The sequence below is a fragment of the Prorops nasuta genome, unplaced genomic scaffold (assembly GCF_024137725.1).
Source record: "Prorops nasuta isolate Cenicafe-Biocafe unplaced genomic scaffold, Cenicafe_Pnas_1.2 PNAS00017, whole genome shotgun sequence".
Taxonomy (NCBI): domain Eukaryota; kingdom Metazoa; phylum Arthropoda; class Insecta; order Hymenoptera; family Bethylidae; genus Prorops; species Prorops nasuta.
This window is the reverse complement of record NW_027116814.1, coordinates 2,029,021-2,055,524: the sequence shown is the minus strand read 5'-3', so window position 1 is coordinate 2,055,524 and position 26,504 is coordinate 2,029,021. Positions and strand designations below refer to the sequence as shown.

At 33.8% G+C, this 26,504-nt stretch overlaps 1 protein-coding gene across 1 annotated transcript in view; it reads left to right on the top strand.

The window, feature by feature from the left end:
• trol (terribly reduced optic lobes) overlaps positions 1 to 26,504 on the top strand; it is a 668,955-nt gene that overhangs the window by 103,629 nt on the left and 538,822 nt on the right. The window contains exons 15-35 of the mRNA XM_066737443.1: positions 406 to 522; positions 1,750 to 1,893; positions 4,081 to 4,188; positions 8,291 to 8,492; positions 9,007 to 9,170; positions 10,959 to 11,063; positions 11,157 to 11,330; positions 11,594 to 11,905; positions 12,420 to 12,485; positions 12,722 to 12,736; positions 17,433 to 17,660; positions 17,743 to 17,880; positions 18,211 to 18,456; positions 18,554 to 19,439; positions 19,540 to 19,664; positions 19,777 to 19,957; positions 20,070 to 20,277; positions 20,561 to 20,701; positions 20,787 to 21,080; positions 22,099 to 22,310; positions 24,946 to 25,171. Coding sequence (XP_066593540.1) covers positions 406 to 522; positions 1,750 to 1,893; positions 4,081 to 4,188; positions 8,291 to 8,492; positions 9,007 to 9,170; positions 10,959 to 11,063; positions 11,157 to 11,330; positions 11,594 to 11,905; positions 12,420 to 12,485; positions 12,722 to 12,736; positions 17,433 to 17,660; positions 17,743 to 17,880; positions 18,211 to 18,456; positions 18,554 to 19,439; positions 19,540 to 19,664; positions 19,777 to 19,957; positions 20,070 to 20,277; positions 20,561 to 20,701; positions 20,787 to 21,080; positions 22,099 to 22,310; positions 24,946 to 25,171 — 4,292 coding nt within the window. The remainder of the gene's footprint in view (positions 1 to 405; positions 523 to 1,749; positions 1,894 to 4,080; positions 4,189 to 8,290; positions 8,493 to 9,006; positions 9,171 to 10,958; positions 11,064 to 11,156; positions 11,331 to 11,593; positions 11,906 to 12,419; positions 12,486 to 12,721; positions 12,737 to 17,432; positions 17,661 to 17,742; positions 17,881 to 18,210; positions 18,457 to 18,553; positions 19,440 to 19,539; positions 19,665 to 19,776; positions 19,958 to 20,069; positions 20,278 to 20,560; positions 20,702 to 20,786; positions 21,081 to 22,098; positions 22,311 to 24,945; positions 25,172 to 26,504) is intronic.

The window sequence follows — 26,504 nt, the reverse complement described above, 5'->3', positions numbered from 1 at the left end:
AGAGGCAGAAACTCGACAGATATTGAATAACTGGATCAATTAGAGGTTGCGAGTGCTTTCCCTGTTAACGACTGAAAAATATTTGACAAAGAGATACAGATATTACGAAAGAATGGTTTATGCTTTCTGTGTACAAGAGATACGTGTAAATATGTAAATAATATACACATACATGTATACTTACATTATATATAAATAGCATAGGTAGATAAAGATTGCTTTAAATGTTTCTCATTGTGCTGAAGCTTTGCGCATAAGCTTTTTCCAAGGACTTACCTATATATATATATATATATATACATACCCCGAGAGACAAGTTTGCAGAAGCTGGTTTCTGGGGGTAGTGGGATTGTTCAAAGGTCCCCTGTCTTACACCAACGTGGCTGTCATACTGTACACATATAGGTTTGCCGCCGTGTTCCCCCATGGATTTTACCTGTGGCGATGGTTCCTGCATTCCTAAGGAGTCCGTCTGCGATGGATTCGACAATTGTCCGCGAGCAGAAGACGAGCTTTACTGCGGTATACTTAACACCCCATCTATCTCTCTTTAACTCGAATCCCTTGTCCAACCTACCGCTCCATAAAGAAGAAAAGAAAATTCCGATTCCAAAGTTCAATCAAAATCATTTCAACGAAAACATCCTATAAAATAATGTACATACATAGCTGCATGCTTCCTTTGAGTTAGCTTCGATATTTCAGAAATGTGTGCGTGAGCGAGCGAATGTATATATATATATAAATATCAATCGTTAGGATTTGCGAAGATGATTGGTCGAACGAATGATCACATTTATGTAAAATATAGACGCGTTCAGTAGTTGTGATAACGCATATCGCAGGTTGTGTATTATATAGAAGGACGTTAATACCGAGTAGAATAAAGTAATGAATAAATAAAATAAAGTAGCATTGCGCGAATAGGGTCTTAGAGGACATTGAAATATGACGTTGGATTAATGAAGGTTAGCTGCTGAACAATTTCTTAGCTTAATTAGAAGGAATAGGAGAGAATAGAGGCGAGGTGGGCTGGGTAAGCTTTGTAGTTGGTAAGGTAAGAATTTTTCAGGAAAATTCAAGTGGTGGGCAAGACTGCGAGCGAGCAGAATGAGAAAGCAACGAGTCTTCCACTGACAAATGACCCTGTAATGCCAGCTCGTTAAGGACGTTTACGGCAAGTTAATAACCGACTATCACCGCCTTACCGTGCAGCATACCCAACCTTCTTCTCGTTCTCCAGCTCTCTCTCTTACAATTAGTTAGAAAAGCTTTTATCTGGTATTATCTATATCTATAGTATACTATCTACATATACAGTATAAGTGTACCGTTTTACAATCCTTACGTATGTATATATATACCGACGATGAGAGGAACACTATCGTCACGCGACTACATCCTCTACGTCCTTCTATTGCTGAGCCCTCGACCTATATCTATGTCTATATCTATATAACCTCCTCGATTTAATATCGCATTACCAAATGATGTCCAAATTAAAATGCACGGTTTTACCGACATGCAAATACATAGCCTGCGGTATGCCAGTGTTTTCTCGATTGAAATTGTAATTTGAAAATTAATGTACTTTATATATATATATGTATATTGTACATGTATATATATATATATATAGTGAGAGAGAGAGAGAGAGTATAAAAGGATTTGAAAATTTCGCTTGAGCTTTTTACGCTTTCATCTATTCAGATATAAAGTGTGCTCTTTGTACGTATGCGACTAACACAGATCGGGAATGCACGCCCACGCAGTTCAAATGTGCAACCGGAAACAAGTGCATCGAGGATACCTACAGGTGCGACGGACACGCGGATTGCCCGGATCATAGCGACGAGAACTGTCAGCCGCTTGCCAATCAAACGAACACCCAACGTACGATTCATCTTTCAAATGGAATCACTTGTACCATTATTCTCTCTATTCTTCTTCTTTTTCTCCATCTTATTCCTGTTCTTCTTCTTCTTTCTACGATATATTTATTTTCACTTTCTGTCTAATATTCTACACATATATATATATATATATTTACCTTCGATTAAAAATTGTCAATAATTTCTTATGGAAGAAAACCGGTAATTAATAAAAAGAAATAATTATTGGAATGAATAAAGTAATGCTGTGGAGGGCGTCTCAAGCTCGGTCTCTATATATATAACGATAGATGATCCTTTTCTACATGCTCTCACACAGCTTTCCTACTTTCTATTTTCTCCCTCTCTGTATTCAACCCGGTAACATTAAAGTCAATTTAACGTCGTCGATGGACTCTTTATTTTTTATCGACGTTTATAATTTACACACGTGGCTACAAATCTATGCACATTGTTGTAATACCCACCGAGTATATTATAGTAAGTGTATGTTATATGCATGTCGCGCTCGGCTTGATCATCTTCAGCATTTTGCTTGGCTTGCTTGTCTCGATGCTAATATCATTGCGTCGTACTCCGAAATCATTTTAAACAAATGATAACAACACGATTAATTAATTTGCTTGGATGATGCTCGTTTAATGCGGTAAAATGTTAAAATGTTTCTTATACGTATAGCAAGGGTGCCTTATAATGAGAAACAGCTTAACATCAATTCTATCGGATCTTAAGCTGTCAACCGTGACTAATGCAATTCTTATTACTGGTTTGTATAATACGAAATATAAGATTTATGAAATTTTATACACCATGACAGAAAATGGCCTGCTTATACATTCACTTGAATCCATCCACAAGGACTCTCGTCTTCTTATCGTTCTTTGCTTATTTCTACTTTACACTCACCACTTTTCCTTTATCGCTTCTTTCTCGTTTTTACATATGTTACGTCATACTCTCTCTCTCTTTTTCTCTTCTTTCAGCACTTTTAGAATTTCTACTCTAGTCATCTATTTTTTTCTTACTAACATTCTCCAGCACCTCGCAGTGTAATCAACGATCAAATTTGACTTGATTATCCATTGACAAAAGTTTTATTCATCTCCATATTACTATAAATTTTACAAATATATCAGCATTCTAATGCATCACTCTGATCAGTAGGTATAATGTTACAAGAAAAGATTTTCATTAATGTTAATTTGAATCCTATGATATTTGATCGTGATGCTGATATTTAAGATCAGGTAATGAACTAGTTACGTCCTTTCTCTAGTAGATATTTCTATGATATTTGACTTTTTTCACCAAACATTGCTTGCCATTTCAATCTAGCATCTGAACAATTTGTCTATATAGTCTATAGCCACTCTCTTTGTTTGAATTTTAACGAAAGACTCCTGTGCATTGACGATTATATTGTATGTATATTTATAAATTCAATACTTTCCAGTTTCTTCGTTATAAATATGATTTATAGCTTTAGCCATTACTTCCGCGGTCCATTAATAATTCCAATTAGCTTTAACCACAGTATACTGCCAATTAAGATATTAGGTATACGATGGTCACCGTTCTAGCCAAATTTTTCGAATATCTGTTTTAATTATTAAACTTGTTAGCTTTATGATAAAATTAATATTTTTATCAACAATATTCTGGACGTTTCGAAGGATAACAATGGAATATTATTTAATAGTATGTCGTTATATTGTTGTATATACTGAGATAAACTGTATATGTATACAGTATAGAATAGTCTCATGCACATCTGTCTTCGTACTTTTCCATTGGGTATATTTATACTATCTCATAAGAAATAGCAATGTGCACTTAATAAATTGTTTAATTTATCAAGTATGATATATATGACAAGCCAGATATCTTTTTCATTATCTTCAACTTTTCTTAGCAAAATATTAAATGAGAGATTAGTGTGTGTCATATAATTTTCGATCATTTGAAACGAGAACGATTATTTTCCAACTGAAAAGTGCTCGTATTAATAGTTCTCTTTCTCTCTCTCTCTCAAAAGAAATAAGATTTTTGATCATTTTGCGCTATAATCGACTGGAAAATGCGCGTGACCAGTGCACACTGTTATTCCATTGCTATCTCTATAACAATTTCGATGCAAGCTTTGTCAATCGTCGTCATTCCTTACTAACAGACTAACTCTCATTTATAGCCTGCGCTGATGGATATCTGCCATGCGACAATGGTGTCTGCATAAGCAAGAACTTTTTTTGCGACAATAGTTATGACTGCCACGACGAGAGCGATGAAAAAAATTGCCGTAAGGATTCAACAACCACATTTTATCAGTATAAAAAAATCAGAGTTAGGGTCTCAGTTCACGTTGGAATTTGCACGTATCTCTATTTATCTCGCACCACCACCATCACCCCCGCCCCCCTTTCCGACATAGCTCAGAAATTTTTAACGAAGCGAAAATGATGTAATTCTTTTGCTAGTTAATAAATGAATGGCCAATAAATAGTTTTTGTGTATATGAATATATGTTACATGTATATAAATTATAGTAGAAACGCAGATGGCTTTAAAAATACTGCACGTTTAACTGGGCTCAATCGCGATAACCAATCGATATATACGTATATATGGGTCACTTCACGATAATCGAATATGCCTTTCAGGGCTGGATTTTATATTAATATCAAACAACGAATATCATTTTTAGTCTGATTCAAAACGGTATTTTTTTTTAAATTTAACCCTCTATCTGCGCAATAGGTCTTTTTGGACACCAGTGAAAATTTAAATGGAAATGTTTGGTATGGTTTAAGCTATTATAAATAGTGTATCTTTTTTTAAATTGTTGATATAATTCTAGGCCCAACTAATCGAATTATTATGATATATGTCGTAACTTTTTTAGATTTTTACATTGATTTTTTAATAGAAGTTTTAACAAAACAAATTTGTAGATCCACTGTACATACGATGCTGGAAAAATATTGTGTATAGACGACCGATTTATTTTTATTATTTTGGTAGTGACATACATTTCAGCTTTTCAGCTCGATTATTTTCAATGTGATTTTTTATGAACTAAAATTAACTCTTTATATAAAAACATATATAGTTTTATATAAATATCTCACTCTTCTAAATGGAAATTTTTTATACTTTCTAGAACTCAGGTAAACATTCTATTTTTTTTGCTGGATCCAAAAATGGTTTTCAAATGAAAATACTTTAAAATCGAAAATAGTAACTTTTTTACCCAATATATTTATACTTGTCAGATTTTTACTACATATAAGTATCTATATCAAGATTGAATGAAAACATAAATATAACTATTTGTCTGATTATGCACTACTTAAAATATTCTTATGTACATTACAGAAAAAATAACTCGTACACAATGTATGCATGTTTTGGTCCTATACCATAATTTAAAACTGTAGGTTAACATCGAAAGGAAAGCTATTAAACAGCGTTCCCCAAAGTGAGTATGAAATTAATTATAAATAATATCATTACGATAATTTCGATTTTTTAACATTTTAGGGTTTAATTTATTAAATTTCAATATTGTTAAACCTGAACAAAAAAATCTTCAATTTATAAAATAAACTGCAATGATTCTCTCGACAACCTATTTTATCAACGTTAAACTATTTGTATGGGGGGGGGGGGGGGGTTGTCCAAAAATATTAAATTTATTCACTTTAATCCATTAACGCCTAAACTTTCTGCATTTTTACTAAGTTTTAAACGCGATTATTTTGTGTTATCGGTGTGAAAAAAATGTACAATGACTATATTCCGACGTATAAATTCATACTTTTTCAAAATCCGTCGGCAAAATTACGGTCAGACTTCAAGGAAAAAAATATGGCCGATTTAAAAATGAGAAACGTGAATATTTTCCAAATAAAAATTTTTCTCCATTTTTTCTTGCAATGTTGTTGCAGATATTCATCTTAAAAGTATGGCCAATGGTGAGAAAACTTAACTTGAAGTATATTAGGAAATATTTTAATAGACATTTAACTGCTTTTTTTTTAAATGCTGGTGAAAATGTAAAAATTGTATAAAAATTGGTACTTACTTCTTTCCTCAAAAACGATTGATTTTAATGAAAGTTATCAAAGAATAAAAATGTCCTAGAATTGATTGAAGAATACTCTAAAAAATTTTCAAATTTTTTGATTTTTCAAAAAATTGCCAAATCAAAATATTCAAAAAATGTCTACAAAAAATCTTAAATGTTTAAGAGTATTCTTCAATCAATTCTAGGATACTTTTATTCTTTCATAATTTTTATTAAACTCAATAGTTTTTGAGAAAAGAAATAAGTACCAATTTTTATACAATTTTTATATTTTCACCGCCATTTAAAAAAAAAAGCGATGATATGTTTATTAAAAATATTTCGTAATATACTTCAAGTAGAGTTTTTCCACCATTGGCCATACTTTTAAGATGAATATCTGCAACAACATTGCAAGCAAAAATGGAGAAAAATTTTTATTTAGAAAATATTTACGTTTCTCATTTTTAAATCTGCCATATTTTTTCCTTGAAGTCTAACCGTAATTTTTCCGACGGATTTTGAAAAAGTATGAATTTATACGTCGGAATATAGTCATTGTACATTTTTTTCACACCGATAACACAAATTAATAGCGTTTAAAACTTTGTAAAAATTCAGAAAGTTTAGGCGTTAATGGGTTAAGCAAAAAGTTTATGTGCAATGTAGTTTATTTTTAGGAAATCTGTGTATAGCACTGAAGACTGTAAAGGAATACGAATTATCATAGAATAATTTCATAAAGAGCCTTACAGGTAATGGTAATACGATTGCAAAAGTAACCTTAGATTGAATAAATTATTGTTTACAAATCATAATAAATTAAACTTTAAATAAATAATATAAACCGTATTATCTTGGTGATATTATTTGTAATCATTCACATATTTTCAATTCAAAAAGCGCTACATAGTATGTGGAGCTAACGTGTATGGAAATCATTTTTATGCAATATACGTAAATTTAATTTAATGTAGTAGTCAGGAGTAGCAGGTCGAAAAAACATCAAATTTAAAAAAAGGTTTTCTCAGTTTTGTTTTGGAGTAATTACATTTTATTTATTTTTCTGGCACACATACATTAGTTGTTAAAAAAATTGTTTTAACTGATATTTTTCTGTGGTGCTTTTTTTATAAATAGCACAGGTAAGGGCGTTGTAAAAAATTCTACTGGAATGCGGAGAGATAATCTTAGCTTCGGTAGGTCTGAAAAAGAAAAACCTAATGGCGTCTTAAAATAGAAATATAATGCTAGGGCAATCCACTACAATTAGCCAAAATGTTAATTGTTAAAAAAAAAGTACAAAATCTGCGAAAAATACCTTATTTTTCAGCTAATTTTGCCAACTAGAAATTATTAGAATTTTTTTTGTAAAAATGTAGTGGATTGCCCTATAACTAATGTAAACAAGTAAAATGAAAAAAGTTTTTTTAGAAATTAGACAAATAAATTCAGAGATAAACCGTGTGCCAGTTGAAAGTCTATCATTTCCAGAAAAACTCGTTCAAAGCTTACTTTTTAATTTCTTTCAGAATAATTTGTTACAAATGATTTAGTATTGATTACTTATCATTCTTGGAATTATTTTTCACAATATAAACCTAAAAAAAGGAAAATCGAAAAAAACATTTTAATCCTAACTAATACTTGAAGTATTGTTTAGTCAGACACATTGTCCAATATTTTACTTTAATTTAATCTTGATGTAGAGATACTTGTTGTCCAAATCTGACAAATCCACATTTCGTGCAAAAGAAGTTGCTCTTTTCGATAAAAATATTTTGATTTGTTTATCATCTAGAATCGACCAAAATATCATGTCTTTTTAAATGTTTGCTTAAGTTTAAGAACATTGAAAATGTTTCCAACGGAAAGAGCAGAAAAATTGAATACAAAACTATATTTTCATGAAATAAAAACAAAAAAAATTATTTCCCACAAGAAAAATCATACTGAAAATAATCTAGTAAAAACTTCCAATAGATACCACTACCAGAATAATAAAAATGAAATGCTTAATACAATAGCCTGTTTCAATTCACATAAAAAATGATTTTTATAGTCTCAGAAAAATAAAAAAATACAACCCTGAAAGGTGTATTTGTTTAGCATGAAACGACTCATAAATATATAACATAACATAGAAAAGTAATGTACGTCAATTAACGCTAATCATTAGGCAATCAGAGCTACAGTTAATTGTTCGTTGGATATATGTTTGTATATATTCATACACGAATCGTGGCAATATATATATATATACACGATAATATTTAGGAGGAGAGTATAAAATAGTATGCGAAGAAAAAAGTAGAAATCTATTCGTTGATTTTAGCTGGTACTAGTGGAGGAGGCAGCGGTGAGAAGGAGCCTCATCGCAATTGTAACGGGGATGAGTTCACCTGTAGCGATGGAACCTGCTTACCTAGATCAGCCCTCTGCAATGGTCGTCGTGATTGTCCCAGGGGAGAGGACGAGACAAACTGTCACCGTGGTGAGTCATCATCTCCCTCGTTTAATATACTTACAAAGTTCCAGTAATGTAGGTACGAATACAGTTGACGAATACACGCAGCTAAAGCATTCGTGCCCAGCATCATTATCAGCCGAGGTGACTCTCGATAAATCTGCAAGAACCACGAAGCCCCTTGGTCCCCTCTAGCGTCAGTATACTATAGTATACAGTATTTTGTATGTTTATAATTTTAAGTAGAGATATATATATATATATCTCTACACGCAAACTTTATACGCCTATAACATCTGTACCATATAAACTACATCCTGAAATTGGTATAACTATCATATACAGAAGGAATGTCTCTGTTCCATATCCGGATCCTACTCGTCTATACACACGTGGTTACTCGATATATCATTCCTTCTTTTGGTCAATTTCGTCGATCGAAATGAGCGAAAGCTGACAGTTGAGATTGGGTTACTTCTAGGTTTAGAGACTTGGAGGCGGCAACCGGAAGTGGTGATGGGCGTAGACTATACGAATCCGGAAAACGAGGCGGATTTCGGTCCTCGACGCACTGCGGATGACAGTGATACAGAGAGAAACATCGAACCGTTGCCGACTAATCTCAGCACAGCCAGGATTTGTGCCCCGGATGATTTTCTTTGTGCCGATGGCACTTGCATCCCCAACTCACACCACTGCGACCATTTCTACGATTGCCGCGACTTTACAGACGAGCAGTACTGCTTCGGTTAGATTATTCGTATAGATTCCCCCCACCCCCTGTATAATCTGGCATTATATATTTATATTATCCTAAATTTCCTTTCGTCTTTACCGCTCTCTGTAGACGAGAGTCTGTCATCTTAAAATGATCCAGATCATTCTTGTAAAATTTTGTTTATTTTAGTAATCAATGCAAGAGATGTGAATTTTTTATTTCGGACCTTTTTGAGTCCAATTGTATCGAAAATGTTTCAAAAATGTCTTGTACGAACAATTTATATCTCTGATGGTATATATAATCAAGTTAAACAGAATTTCGCGCGTCTCTTTGGTTTGGACCTTTTTAAGTGTTATTACACATTCTACATATAGCATATTTATACCTTTCGTGCCAGATTATCCTGGTCCCAAGTTTTTTCGTCTCAGTCTGCTCTATTAGCCATCCAATAGAATCTGTGTAGGTGTTCGTGCGTAGTTTTACGTGGATATTTCAATCTTTTCTATTATAAACCTCTGTCCTCCTGATAACAGCGACAGACAAGAAAAAAGAAAAGAAATGAGAAAACTGCGAATCGATGATTATGTCTCGTAATTCGATGTGTGTATAACATTTTTTTGATCCGGCAGTAACAACACGGAGAAGAATTTAATAATAAATTTATCGCTAAACCGTAATCCTCGAATCGCATAATACCAAGTCGTATCTGTTTTATATCAGATGCATCCTAGTAAATTATAGTGCATCTTTGCCTGGTATAAAAATTAGATGACTCTCTCTCTCTCTCTCTATCTTTCTTTCTCTCTATAAGTAGTTGACTTTTATCACCCTATTTTATCATGGCATGCACAAATTGGAAGCTGCATTTCATTTTCAGAGGCTTAAAGCATCGTTATTCCTTGGAGAATAATAACATTTATCATCGACATTCCGTAATGCATTAGACTCCTCGGATTTCTTCGATGCTGAAAACCTCGTATTTTTTCCTCCTTCTTTCACCCCCACCCCTTTTTTTTCAACATCTTTGTTCGGCCATGATTTTTCATCAGGGAGATACAGTCCCATTGGTGGGCACAGAGATCTTTGTCCACTGTAGTAATACATTCCATTACAATCTATTATTCATTAATAGATCGAATGCGCGAGAAATGCCAATTTTCATTTCAAGCTAGCTCTTAATTATAATGCTTGAATTGTAGAAGCTGATTCTCATATACATCCTATTAGCCTTAATCTGTGACATTGGTATAGGATAAGTGAATACAAAGATGATTGAGATATTTTGTGAAACTTTTTGAGAAAGTCTGCAACAATTGGTGCTACAAGAATTTGCTGCTTCTATGTCAATCTTTCGAGAATCAGCTGTACTATATACACAATTTTTTTTTACGTACATCGATTGGCCAGGAAAAAAGGTGTTCCTAAATTTATATGCACAGTTAAGTAAGGAATCAGACCGTATATACATTGTACAATAAAAAGATAACAAAAAATATATCTTTTTCTCTGTCTAATCGATTGTCTTCTTCTTTTGTTTACTCATTATTAAACTCGAAGTAAACCTACCTGTATTAGCGATACATATATACCATAATAATTAAATGTTAGCTAAGTGTTTAGCGTGTTTAGAGAGCAACTAGGATCCATCCTGTGTCGATATTCTTCATAATTTATATTATATATATATATATAGTATCTAGATTATTATTAGTATTCGATTGATGATTTTTCTTTTATTGGCGATTCGTGTCGCGTCAGCATGGCCGCATACGCAATGTGGATAGTATAATAGTTAAGGCTCAACCTTGGTTGTAGGATGTAGCCGGGATCAATTCCAATGTGGCAATGGCGATTGCATTCGGCTGAGTCAACGTTGCGACGGATACGTGAATTGTGATGATGGTTCTGATGAAAATTGCGGTAAGTCGAATGCCAGGGGTCGATGCTGTGTAATTTACGAGTGAGCGAAGTCCATGAGAATCAGGGATGAAAGATGATGAAATTTTTGGGCAGACGAAACGAGCACCGAGGGACACGTAGGGGCAGGATCAGATCCTGTACCAGGAAGACATTGTTCGGCCTCCGAATTCACCTGTATCTCCGATAGGACTTGCATCCCCTTCACCTCCTACTGCAACGGTGTCATCGAATGCAGAGATGCATCCGATGAGCATGGATGTGTTCCTGGTCAGTATACACACGTTTGTTCATTCGATCATAACAATAGTAAACATTGTCCCTTCCGAAATATTTTATTACGAGCTTCCTTCCACCCTAAATCCAGTCCCCAATTGCATCGCAAGGTCTTATGATTGTTCGGTATAGACATCACGCGGTATAGTTGTAACGTACGCCCGAAGACGTACTTTTGCGTCCGGAAGTCACGTGCAAGACAATGCACCAGGGTTGATGGATTAACGTAAAAATGCTGAAACTTGAATATTATTAAGATGACTACACGGAGGTTTGCTCGGATTCCGAATGGAAATGCGAAAGTGGCCAGTGTATACCATCAGAGATGCGGTGCAATCAGCATATCGATTGTCCTTACGACGATAGCGACGAGTACGACTGTGGTGGTAACGGGACTTCGTGGACCACGACGCCATCGCCGACTCCTGTAGGCGGTAGTCAGGTTAGGTGCCAACTGCACGAGTGGAGATGCGAAAATGGCCAATGCATTCCGTCGCATCAAAGATGCGATAAGAGGATAGATTGTCCCGATGATATGTCGGATGAGCTGGACTGCACTTATCGCAATCGTGAGTTCTTAAAGCTAATTGTGTGCAAGTGACTCGACAACTCACCATAATCCCATCCATATCTCAGACTTACCAAAAATAAAACAGCGTCAATACATTTATCTATAGTTATACATGCCTGCTGCAAATATCACCAATTAACCTTGCAACATGCAGAAATGTGGGCTACATCTTTCTTTAAATAAATCTATATTTATATATATATATATATATTAATCATTATAATTGTCATCAACTGTAATGCACGCGTTTATATACCATGATGAAAGGGACAACTGCACGATGTGGTTTTTATATCCTGCGACGCAGTGCCTTATTTATATAACAATCCGAATCATTAACAGGAAATAACAAGTATCTTAGGGAAACCTAGTGAAACGCTAATCATTCCCTGCGCATATAATCTTCGTAACATTTTAATTCTAAGATTAAAAAGGTTTGGCCCAATTTAAACTAAATTCTTCAATTTTTGAGTCTGCAATTTCTCAAAGTTTTGGACTTTCTGATTTCTTAGAAACTTCCGGAGGTGAATCTGGCTTTGATTTACGGACCTATCCGAGCGAACAAGTGATCAAGCAGAGTAAGTAATTTTTTATATCCTTTCTCGTTATAAATTCCTTAACGATAAACAGTGATGATCTATACTTGTTTCACATTATACTCTCACTATATTATTGGAGACTCAAATGTGTATAGTGAGGAAAGATAATTCAACAAGTAGAGATACCGATTGAATTTTTATAGTAAAAATTAGGTATAGCTTATATCAGTGACAAAATAATGAAAATTTTTCTTTTCTTTTACTTGTCTGAACAGACCCGGCTAAGGAAGGTAAGATACGTTGAAAAAGTATTTAAGCAACTTACGCTATGGGATCATAAAAACTTTTTCATCAATTGCTAATGTAAATGTTGTTATCTCTCGTGTCAATCGTCACTTTTCCTCCTTTTCTTTTTTTATACAATTCCCTTGACGGAACGATCGAGGCGATCATCTCTTAATTTTACTCATTTTCTCATTATCAATTACTTTTCGTTAACGTGCAGAGATCTCGCCAAGGAACGTTAAATAATTTTTTATAGGGCTTATAAACTTTTATTCGATACTTTCATTCTGTCCACTAAGAATTTTATTTTCCATATAAAGCACGCCTTGAATGAAATAAGTACTAAAAGGGAGAATTAAATATTAATGCCGCCTTGCCTACTTTGCCTGCATTTAATAATTTTATTATAAAAGAGGCATGGAGAGAACCATGATTTTGCATGATTTTTAATTACGTCCTGCATGTTTCTGCTGCAAGTGAGATTTCTCAAATTTTATTTCTATACACGCATATATTTAATCGACGGGAAACTCTACTGGTTTCTAGAAACGAGAGTATGGCTTATTAATCTTAAGGGGGTTGTCGAAGTACATTTAGGCAGCAGTAGTCGGACATACTTTAAATTTTATAGGAAAACGATCTATTATCATAATTGAATAATCAAGGACGAAAATTTAACAAAAGTTAAAGAATGTTAGAAAATAAAATGTTTGAATAGCATATTGGTATCCAATAAATATTTTTAGAAGGTATGTTTTTTTTTTTTTAATCGCTTAACGAATTTAAAAATCTACGTTTCTGGTTTAATTTCCATAATTGATAAGCCATTTTAATCGTAAAAATATACTCTACCAATTGACCTATTTAGTTTTCTAAAAATAATGTGGTAAATGTAACTTCTTTTTTTAAACAGTGAATCAGTTAAATAAAAAAAAAGCACTTTTGATTGAATTTTTTTGTGATAAATTTAGAAAAATTAAAACGGGTGACACTTGTATAGTATATTTTTCCGATTACAATGGCTCATCAATGTCGTACCGAAAATAAAAATTTCTAATTTCATTAAGTGTTTGTAAAGAAAAGGAATATAGAAAAAAATGTATTAAATACCAATATACCATTCGAATATTTTATTTTCTATCGTTTCTTAATTGTTTTTAAATACCTCATCATTAATTAATTATAATAACAGAATTTTATTTTCAATTTTAAAGACTGTCTTACTATTGCATTCTGAATCTACTGCGACGACCTACCCAATCTTTGAGTTTGTTCTTTTTCATGGCATTATCGAATTGGTTCAATTAGTTGGTGAAATAAGACAACGTATGTGTTTTCTCACTCTAGCTTATTGCACTGGTGCATCAATGCAGCGAAAAAGAACAAACCTTTTGTGTCTTTCGTTACCTCTTGACAATAGTGTTCTTAGATCTTGCGAAATTGTAGCACGATACTAAAAAATGTCTTTATAGTATTGATACTGATAGTACAGAAAATAAAAGTTCTTTTCCATTTTTTAACGTTCCCCATTTATTACATGACAGCTTTTGCCTTTTTAAGCATTGTATATGACTTAGAACGTCTCATTTTTTTCCTTTCACCATTTGGCCTCCTATTATCTGTATCACATATATTCATCCTAAAAATGGTTTTCCTGAAAGGTTTGATTTGTGTACGATGTTTTTTTGGTGGTCGTGAAACGAAAATTTCGTTTATCCGTTGGTTTAATCCGTAGCATTTTTCTTTATGTTATTTTAAAAGTATTCATTTTTTTGTATATTATACTTGTTGCTGTAACTCGGTAAATAGTTTAATCATGCATTCCTAATGGTGGCACCGTCGCGCTGTAGCTACTGTACTTAGTAACCACAAGAAACACATTCGTTTAAAAAAATAAGACGGCAAGTAATTTTATTTTTCCTCCAAAACTGAAAATAACAACAAAAGGGATTATAAATGATAATAATTGCTAGATAAAAATCTTTGGAGATACAAATAGAATTAAAATGAAATATATGTTTTTATAATATAAAAAAATAAATTACTTTGTTAATTTCGTAAATATTATTGACAACATAAAGGATTGAAATCATGTAAATTAAACAAATGTATCCGTCGCGCTGTAGCTATTGTACCTACTAATCAGACATGCTTTAATCACTTGCGCTGGAAAGACGTGTCATGCACGTCTTAATGCTTTTGTCGCAGAATCGCTAATAACGTGGTATATATGTCGTCCAAAAAAACTATTAGAAGTCTTAAGTCGAAAATAAATTAGTTTAGAAGATATAAATTTTTTTCGGATTTCTTTAACGCACCGAAAACCACGTGACTACCTAGTGGGTTACACTGGACCGTTCTGGTACACGTATCTGGAAATTTCTTGCCAGCGTGCAAGTGGATAAATATGAGATAAACAAAGGTTTGATATATTTTTGAAATAACTAATGCTGAAATACAAAATAATAGTCTAAACATAATGTAAAAACATAATATTTCACGTTTATCTTTGCTTTGGACGTCATTTTATTACCTGGACTTTTTTACCTTCTGTTTAAATTCAATTTTTCCCGTAATATTTTTTGTTCGATTTTATTTTGTATAGGGAGAGAATTAATTTAATCATTAAAATATACTCTACAAATTTATTATTTCGATTTCTTAAAATAATATTTAATAGGCTTCTAAGTCTATTGTTTTCATTTTATGATAAAATTGTGATTAATTAAATGCGTAAAGATAATACTTTTTTTCTAGATTTCTGTAGATAATAGAAATTAGATTTAGTGAATTTGTAGAATATATTTTAACGATTAAAATGACTACTCAAAAAATACAACTTTTTTAGGGGAAAAGTAAATTTTATCCCTTAGCTGTTACTGTAGGGTAAATTTGACCTTAGCTGTCTCATCAAGTTTATGATTTAAACACTTTTAGCCAAAAAAAAATAGGGACCTTTTAAGTTCAAAACTTATGATGAATACGTAGTAAAATATCAAATTATTTATTGCTAAAACTGCATCATTTTAAAGTTAAGAATAATTTTTTTTTTAATGCAGACTACTAAATGATTTTTGTTTTAATAATATGCATTTCAAGAGTATTCCATTCCATTCTTAGCTCTTAACATTAAAAAGTGGAAGAGTTATGATTTTTCTACGTGAAAATTTTCAATGTTTGCTTTTTTTCACTTTAACAATCTTTTCAATTCTGCATAAACTTTTTAATTGTATATGCCAATACTGTCATTAAATGAACACCTCGCAATAATCAGAAAATTTTGTTCAAGTTAATAAAGTCAATAACAGCTTAGCAATTCCATTTTTATACGATGAGATTGGAAATGCTCCAGTGTTGTGGCAGCTATGTCATTCTGAAAAAGTGTAGCAACTAAGGGTTAAAAAAAATGTAAAAAAATGCAAATAATAAAATGGCTTCCAAATCCAAAATAAACATGATTTTTTTGTATTTAGACTATTATATTTGGTATTTCAGCATTATTTGTTCAATTACATGCCACAAACCTTTGTTTATTTCACATTTAAGACATGTCTGACTGATGAAGTTGATACAGCAAGATGGGGAGACACCTTAAAAGTATTACGATATTAATTTAATTATTCTATTACTTTTCAGAAAATGCATCATGATGTAGTTTAATTATATATTGTATTTTATACATGAGTTTCGATGAATAAAATATAGATTAAAATAAAAATTAAAAATCTAATAAATAAGCAATTCATTTGTCAGGCAGATCATTTTTTTACGAGGCTCTTCAACAAAAGAAAAGTTTCTTTGAATTAATTTTAATAATTTCGAATTCTTTGCATTTTAATTTATGGCAATATGCTCTCAAAGATAAAAACAAATGAATTTTTACTTCTCAGAAAAAAATGTGGTAGAAGAAAGAGTCCTCCTTACAAAGAGTTTCTTTATTTTTTAGTCTTTCGTATCATAATCTATATTTTAAACATCGAAATTAATGTGTTTATAACACTATATATTATAATGTGTTTTTGCTTAAAGGTAATAAAATAATTAAATGAATAAAGAATTAGTCTCAAGAAATGTATAATTAAACTATTCACTATGTTATAGCAATAAATATCATACAGAACAGTTTTTAATACGCCTAAAATAATCTAAATAGAAATAATAAGCGTAAAACAAATTGACAAATGGATATTTTGTTGGGCAATCTCTAAAAATAATCATATAAGCCATACCTTTCGGAAAAATCATTTTAAAGATAAAAATATGTGATACAGATAGTGTGATGCTGAATAAAAAATAATAATGAGACAATCTAATATATATAGTCTAGCTACTACCATTATAATGGAGGATGAAACTATTGCAGTTAACAGCAAAGATACTCATACATTTTCAGATTAAAAGGAATAAATTCAATTGCCACCACTTTGTGTCACTCTGCATAGCGAATTTTAACGAATACATAATATTTATTATATAATACTTATATCTATATGTTTGTGTAACGTATCTCTTACAAGGCAAGGTGCAAAATAAGTTGTTCAATTGTGTTGATCCCAAAACTACATATTTAACAAGAAGCCTATTATTTCGATGACTTATTTTGTGCCAAGAGATTATTGGGAGCAACCATTATTGGGAAAGTCCAATCTGATGGAATGAAATGGGGAATGAAGCAAGAAAACATTTTTTATATCATATTAGGCCGTGAAGTTGTGTTTCAATGTCGAGACGAGGGACCACTACGAGCCAAAGTTCATTGGATTCGAAGCAATAATTTACCACTGCCACCTGGAAGCCGAGATCTGAATGGTCGATTAGAAATTCCTAATATTCAGTTGGATCATGCCGGAACTTACGTTTGCGAAGCTCTGGGATATCCACCATCCACGCCTGGACGTCAATTGAGCGTTTTTCTGACGGTCGAGAAATGTACGCACACTTCCACTTTACCTCTTTAGCCCTTGATGATAACAAACATTTATTACATTTATTAACGATAACGATTTTCTAGTCGAAGTACCATCGACGAGACCACCAAAGGTTTGCCAATACGACGAATCCACGTGTAGCAATGGAGAATGTATATCAAAATTGCAAGTGTGCAATGGAAAATTCGATTGTACCGATGGATCCGATGAGTTGCGTTGTAGTAAGTATACAAGATCTGCCAGTTAAAACATGCCAGAATATAGGCACAAAAAACCTCCCATATCTTCATAAATGCAGAAGATATTAAAATTTTGCATAGGACCTTTTCGAAACCTTATTATTTGCGTTCAGAAAGGTCTTATTAATATATAATGTTGATATTCCGGATATAGTTACGGAGATACGCGTCTTCCTGTAATTATATGCTCTTTGAGCGTTTAACTGACTGACCATATATAATAGAAATTTAAATGAATTAAATAGTGCAATTTGGCAAGAGAAAATATATTAAAATTGCAATATATTAATGCTGTAAAATTTGTGGAAAAAGGTCCGCATGGTTGCGAGCCAAACGAGTTCAGATGTCAGAACACGCAGTGCGTGAGTAAATTGTGGCGATGCGATGGCGAGAAAGATTGTGTGGATGGAAGCGATGAAGAAAATTGTACACCACAACCTGGATCGGCATGCCGTTACAGCGAGTTCCAATGCGCCCGTGGTGATCAGTGTATACCTAAAACTTATCAGTGTGACTTGGAAAACGATTGCTTCGATGGAAGTGACGAAGTCGGATGCTGTAATTATTTTTCTTTCTGAATTATTGATAAATTAATTATAAAGGAAATGAAGAAACTCCACTCACTCTTCCCGTCTTTCTCTCTTGGAATTTTTAGCGCCCGTTTACATAGTTAAACCCCCGGAACCAATGCTGATACTAGCACCAGGAGAAACCATGGTCATCACTTGTTCAGCTGTGGGAGTACCAACACCGGAAATAAATTGGAGGTTGAACTGGGGTCATATACACTCGAAATGTAACACTAGCTCGGTGAATGGTACCGGAACCCTCGTTTGTCCCGATATTCAAGAAGAGGACCAAGGAGCTTATTCCTGCGAGGCGCTCAATCTCAGTGGATTCGTCATTGCAGTACCAGATACGATACTGGTGGTTAAGAAGGAAACGACCGTTTGTCCAGCTGGTAAATTCAACTCTGAAGCCAGACAAGAATCCGATTGCATTGGTTGCTTCTGCTTCGGAGTGGCCACCAGCTGTAGCAGCGCCAATCTATTCACCTACAACATTCCACCACCGACCTATCGTCACAACGTCCTTCAGGTTCAGACCTATCCTAATTTGGCTGTCCGCAGTGACCTTGGACAGGTGGTCGAAGCTAGGGCATCAGGCCGAAATGGTATCCTCATTCAAGAGATGTCCTCCGGTATCAGAAACGATCCCACAACAGCAACCGATAATCTACCTTATTACGCTCTACCGGAAGTCTATCATGGTAACCAATTGAAATCCTACGGTGGTTACCTAAAGTACAATATTAGGTACAGCGGAAATGGGACCATCAATCGCTCACCCAGCGTCATACTCACCGGTAACAACTACATCCTGGTCCATCATGGAAACCAGCTATCCTCCGATCACGAATCCACTGAATCCGTCAGATTTTTCTACGGGGATTGGTACAAAGTACAGGGCAGAAGCGAGATTCTCGCTTCGCGAGAGGACATTATGATGACGCTCGCCAATGTCGATAATATTCTCATAAAGTCAGTACCTCTTTCTCCCTTTTACTTTTCAATTAAAAAATATACGTTATTCTCAAATAAACCATTAATCTCGTTATCTCTTATTTTTGCATGTATGCAGAGCCAAATACGATGATTCGCCACAGCTCGACATCCGTATCAACAATATCATTTTGGATACTGCTGACTCGAGGAACACTGGGCTCGGCAGTGCAAATTTTGTCGAGGAATGCGAATGTCCCACTGGTAAATGAGAGTCCTTTCCTGTAATCCAACTACTAACATAATACCTTACAATACTGTACGGTACATTTGCCCATATGTCAGAATGATTAATTGGAAATCTGTGAAATTTCAGGCTATACTGGTTTATCGTGCGAGCACTGCGCCCCAGGATTCCTCAGAAGAGAGAATGGACCATGGTTAGGACAATGTTACAGGGATGAGCCTCAGTCGTGTCCACCGGGATACTACGGTGACCCATCGAGAAACATTCGTTGTCTGATATGCCCCTGTCCCCTTACCAATCCAGCTAATCAGTAAGTTCACAACAGCAGAGATCGACTTTTGAAATGTTTGAAACGAGTACCATACATGTTCCCGAAACATCACATCATCACAATTATTGCATTCCTACACCCCTATACTTAGATTTGCCCGAGTGTGCCATCTGGGATCCGATGGTCAACCCACCTGCGATTGCCCAGCTGGATACGTTGGAAGGAGGTGCGAGAGATGTGCCGATGGATACCAAGGGAACCCTCTGGTTCCAGGCGATATGTGCGTTCCCGTTCAGCAATGCGACGCCCAAGGAAGCCTCTCGTCCATCGCTGATCAATCTGGAAGGTGTCGTTGCAAGGTATTTATCTTTCTCACTGATCCACCATATTTAAAACAGATAATTCAAAATCAAACCTAGTAGAAGTATTTTATAGTATATATACAGCATCTTAACAAAGCAATATTAATTCTCTCATAATGCAAACTCGATCCTCGGATATCCAAATCATAATAACGTGAGTACAAATGACATTCGTGCATAAACAAAACAAAGATAGAACTATTAAAGCTGAGGAGGGAAAATGAAGCATTTTATACAAAGCATAAGACTAAGAGATTTCAACCAAATGATTAATTTGCAGCAATACACGACTGGTGACACGTGCAATCAATGCAAGCCCAACACATTTAATCTGGCCTCCAGTAATCAATTTGGCTGCATAAGTTGCTTCTGCATGGGTATTACCAACAGATGCGTATCCTCCAATTGGTATCGAAATCAGGTAATTATGCATAGATTCAAAGGGGGAAAGGATGAGTTGCGTGGGCTGCACTTAATTAGAAATTTCACGCTATCCCAATTTACAGATACGAGTTTCGTTCACAAATTCCGTCAGAGATTTCTCTTTGATCGAATCGAAAACACCTGATTCGTCTCCGATAGTCGATGGCATACGATTGGATACAATCACACGTGAAATTATATACGATCATTTCCCTAATCGTGGAAACAACGATGTCTACTACTGGCAATTGCCTAGCATCTTCTTGGGAGATCAAATAACTGCCTATGGTGGAAATCTCAGTTACACCGTAAGATACGTACCCTCGCCAGGAGGTCAAAGTTCCAGGAATAATGCCGCGGACGTTGAACTGATAAGCGTATGTATATTACACATGCATATATAGGTGGATATATTTATCCATAGTCCGATTCTCTAGCAGAGTAATACCGCTGCAGCGATGTAGCGGTGTACAGAGTATCATTTTACATGTTTTTGACAGATTTCGACTGGCATTTTGTTTGTAAACAAAACAACTAAACCAAATTTGGCGTCGACCCTCTTTATTTTATACACTTTATGCTGGTACTCTGTGTAGAAATTAAAAAAGAAGTCATTATGAGTTTGTAAGCATTGAAATTCTATACCATTTTGCCAATGTTCACCAATCAGATTGTATAATGAAATTTAAATTTGTTTTCTAGTATTTTTACAATTAAATATTATTACACATATAATATCAATATTTTAATAACTGTACGCTTCTTACTGCCATCTAAAATTTCTCTGTAATCCTTTTTATTGAATAGGAATATGTAAGCAATTTAATTCAATTTCAATTAATTACAAAAATTGTGGGAACATCGCAAAGTTGGACTCTTTCTCTTACATTTGACTTTCGACAACAAGATTTTGATGTTATTATATTAATCTTATAAAAATAGTAATGTTGATCATAAAAGTATTGAAACGAATGAACGCTTTTTGTTAGCTTTCATTGTGTGGTCTCGCTGGCGAACGTTAATAAGAAGCACAGGGCCTCGATTCTTGAAACCGTGACCCTAGATCAAGTATGCGAAAGTCTATAAGTTATGTAACAGAATCTGCAGATTGTTGTATATGATATCAAGGCTCACAATTCTAAGAATCGAGACCCAGACTTTCAACGCTTGCAAAGTCAAAGTGTTTTTTTTTTCATTTTTCACAGAAAAACAATAAAGTGCTTAACATAAAGAACATCTATACAAAACGTAATTTAGTTATTCTTATAAAACAATTTTCCATTGAATTTTGTAAGAAACGTGTAAAACTGTCATACACTGTGCGTCACTGGTACCGCAAAGATAAATAAGGCAATGATTCTCAATGGCTCTCACTAAGTTATTTACCAATTTCAGTCGAACGACATCAATCTCCTCTACTATTCTCGGGAATCCAAAGACTCCTTGGAGCCAAACAGTCCGATATCTTTTGTCGTACCATTATTCGAACAATTTTGGCAACGTACCGATGGTACCCAAGCTGACAGGGAACATCTGCTGATGGCCTTGGCAGATATTCGAGCGATACGAATTAAAGCAACTTACACAACTCACACGGACCAAGCTGCGTAAGTTCTTTTACATATAATACAGGATCAGTCAGATAATTCGTATCAAGAGGCGGTGGTCCATTTATAGCCCCGCAACAAGGATTAAGTGCCGGATTGGCCACGGAGAAAGAGAGCAACGCTACTCAAGTCGCTTCTCTGTCGCTCCTGGTAGTTTCTGCTTTTTAAACGCAGATTGATGACATTCATTGGCTGCTAGAGAGAGATATCAACAAAAGCGAACGAGAGGAAACGTTCAGCCAATGAATTTTGTTAATCTGCGTGTCACAAAAAGAGGGATTACTATGTAGGAGAGACACAGAGAAGTAATGTGAGTAGCATTGCTCTCTTTCTATCTCTCTCTCTTTCACTCCATGGCTAACTATGCACTTAGCCCTCAATACAGGGCTTCAAGTGGGTCTTCGCTTTGATACGAATTATTTGACTGACTTTGTGTATAAAGGGTCATTTAGTTGATGCGCCCCAGCATAATTACATGAAGACGCCTATCTTCGTAAATATTAAAGATATTAAAATTTGTTATAAGGTCTTTTTGAAACGTCATAGTATTTGCTTTCAGAAAGGTCTTATGTAAAATTTTGATATCTCTAATAGTTATAGAGATACGCGTCTTTTTGTATTTATGCTCTTAGGTGTGTTAACTGACAGGCCTTGTATGTTAGGGTGGTATTTTTATTTTGACCGAGTTGAATTTCAAATCTACTGCAAATAAATAAGAAAACATACCTGGGACCTAAGCGCTGAGAAAAAGAACTAATGTGCCCCCCGGACTGCTTACTTTTTCTCATTTAATCTATTAATGCTCAAGCGGTCCAATTTATCAGCAAACTTTCAACACGATAATTTTTTACATTATCGGTGTTGAAAAAAATTTGTTTTACATATTCCGACGTAGAATTTTATACTCTTTTGGGATCCTAGTTCAAAATTCAGATTAGACAGGAAGAAAAAAATATGGTCGATTAAACGTAAAAAAAATTTGAAAATTTTCGAACAAAATTTGTTGCTGATTTTGTTTTTGCAATGTTAACGCAAAGAATTAAAAACTGTATATTTCCTTTTTCATCCATATAGGTTTTTTTTAGATCTTCTTCTAATTTTATCCATATTTTCCTAGTTTGATGTATTTTTTAAAAATTATTCTTCACTTTAACAAAAGAGTTTGCTTTTAAAATTTCCTTATAAACATTTAATGATTTGAGTTCATCTGGTATTGCGAAACATTTTCTCTCCTCTGTAGTTATACAGTTCAGAATTATTGTATTCGACCTACTATCACTAGCTGCTGCTACAGAAAATGCAAATTGAAGTTTAATCATGATTATCTCTTTTTTATTAACTGGAAATGTCGTTTTATAAGACCATTTTCTTTTTTTATTAAGAATTTTCTGTCTCTCTCAATAAACTAGAAATTGTTTCTCTCTAAACAAAGAAGCGACATTTAAAGTTTATTTTTTATCTGTATTAATTATTTATTCACTTATTATCACTATTCCTTCTCAATTTCGCTGAACTATTCCAAAGGTAGTTGTCTCACTGGATTCAGACTGTACTAGTCAGACATATCTTAAATTTAAAAATAAAACAAATTCTGCTTTATAATTTAATTACTAATGATAAAATATCAAATAATAGGTGGAACACAATATAAAAAAAAAGTTTGCACGTTTATATTTGCATCTAATCCAGTTGTATTAACATCTTTCAATTATTTTTTTAACTTGGTTTTTTTGATACAAAATTTTTATTTTTTGCTCGATTTTAATTTTTGATATGTCATATTAAACTAAAAACATACCCTATAATTTCACCGAATTAATTCTTCAATTTATATATAGAAACAATAATAAAATTTTTTCTCATATCATTAAGCACCTTTTTATTAATTAAAAGAGATTTCCATGCACGTTAATCATTATTTTAAAAACCCGACTGGGTGAAGTTGCAGACTATAATTTCATAATTAATATAGCACCTCAAAAATTAAAATCGAGCGAAACATAAAACTTTTTTATCAAAAAAACCAAGTTAAAAAAATAATTGAAAGATGACAGTTAATAAAATGGCATCAGATGCAAATATAAAAGTGCAAACTTTTTTTTTCTAGATTGGGTTCCACCTATTATTTGATATTTCATCATTATTAATTAAATTATAAAGTAGGATTTTATTTGTTTCGAATTTAAAATGTCTGACTAGTACAGTCTGAATCCAACGAGACAACTACCTTAAGGAAATACTGAGGAAAAATTCTGACTGGGCTGGAGAGAATTCGAGCTCTTTTTATAGTTGGTGATTAGAAAAGGTCGCGAAGTCCTTGGACAGGTTGTTAATTCCTTATATAATTCTCGAAAAAATTGGTTAATTTGTTGATCAGTCTAGTCGACGCATTATCTCAGCGGATTAAAGGTATGAAGACAATCTGGTGCTATTGGGTCTCAATGGTACACAGCGAATTGTTATATAATCATCCACCTACCATGGTCCCCTTTCTCAGCCACGCGAAGCATAGCAAAATATGAATAAAAGAAATACCATTTCTTTTACATATATTAAATTTGTTCAAAAATAGCTGATGATATATTAAGGATAATATACCCTATATTATACATATTTATCTAACGAATTTGTGCAGACTTTCCTCGGTATCACTCGATACCGCTGAAAGATTCAACACCGGAAGAGCCCGAGCGGTCCAAGTTGAGGAATGTAGCTGTCCCGCTGGATACCGGGGATTATCTTGCGAGGATTGCGACGTTGGTTATACCAGAGCGATAGAAGGACTCTACCTTGGCATTTGCGAGCCCTGCAACTGCAATGGCCACTCGAAGCAGTGCGATCCCGAAACAGGAATTTGCGAGGTAATCTTCAATTTCAATTAATCCTTTTATTGCAGGTACTCGTCGAATCCCGAGATATATCAGTTGGAATTGTCAGATGATTCGTATCAATAAGCGGAGGTTCACTCGAAGCATCGTGGTATAAGTTTAGTGCATGATTCATATGGGAGAGTGAGAACTAGGCTACTCACGTTGCTTCTCTGTCACTCCTCTAGTATATAGTCCTTCTAACTCTCTTTTCTTTATTTAAGAAAAATTTCGCGAAATGTAATTGTTTTATCAATGCCAAATTGAGGATTTCGCTGAGATAATTCGTAGGATGCTCGAATGCAAATCAAATTATTGTTTCTCGTTAATTAATATTTCATTATAGCAAGAAGTTTTAAAGATTTTGAAGAAATATTCTTTTAAGGGCTACAGTAATTGATATTTGCAGTGTGACCAACTTTTTATCATAAAATATCGCTACTTGTGATTTGAAATGTCGCTGCTAAGTAAGAAATTTCGCTGTTGCTATATACAGGGTCTTTTTCTAAACTGGAAACATAGGAGATACCGTGTTATCGGACTATAGAGCTCTAATGATGGAATCCAAGAGCGCTGATTGGACAGTATCGAGTAGTGCCAAGAACATCGGAATGAATTACAGAATTACTGAACACGTCCGTTAGATTTCTGGTTAGGTTTAACGAAATGAAATGAGTAAAATTATTGTTGACAATAATATTATTTCTGATAATACTTCGTTACTTTTTTATTTTTAAGAAATCGCTACTAATAAGAAATCGCTGCTGTCTCGCTGCAATTGTAAACAAATCGCTGAAAAGGGGACTTTTCGCTGTAGTTGGTCACACTGGATATTTGTCCCAAATAATTGACCTTCGTGCAAAATATTAAGCAAGTTAGAAATTAAAATCTAAGATTGTCCTTAGCCGAAGGAACTTTAACGCTTTTGATTGCTTAACTGTCGAAACTTGGAAACGCCTATATATAAATAATAGATTGGAGTTTTGAGAATAAGTATAGTACAGCGTACTGATCTTAATTAGTTTTCGTTGAATTTTGAAATATTTATTTGTATTATACAATTCAAATGTTAATTTATATGCAGCGAATGCACCGTATTTTTCTGAATGTAACGATTAAAAGTTTAAGGGAATTTTTGAATTCGATAAAGTATAAGTGAGAAAGTTGTTCAGTAAACTATGGGGAAATTTTTCTGAAAATTTAAAATTAAACAAAGAATATGTAAATGGTTTAACTGAAGCTGTGTTGATACTGTGCCACATACCTATATGCTCCAACACCATCTCACCTGTGGCATGCAGGAAAAGGCGTAGCATAAATTTTAACT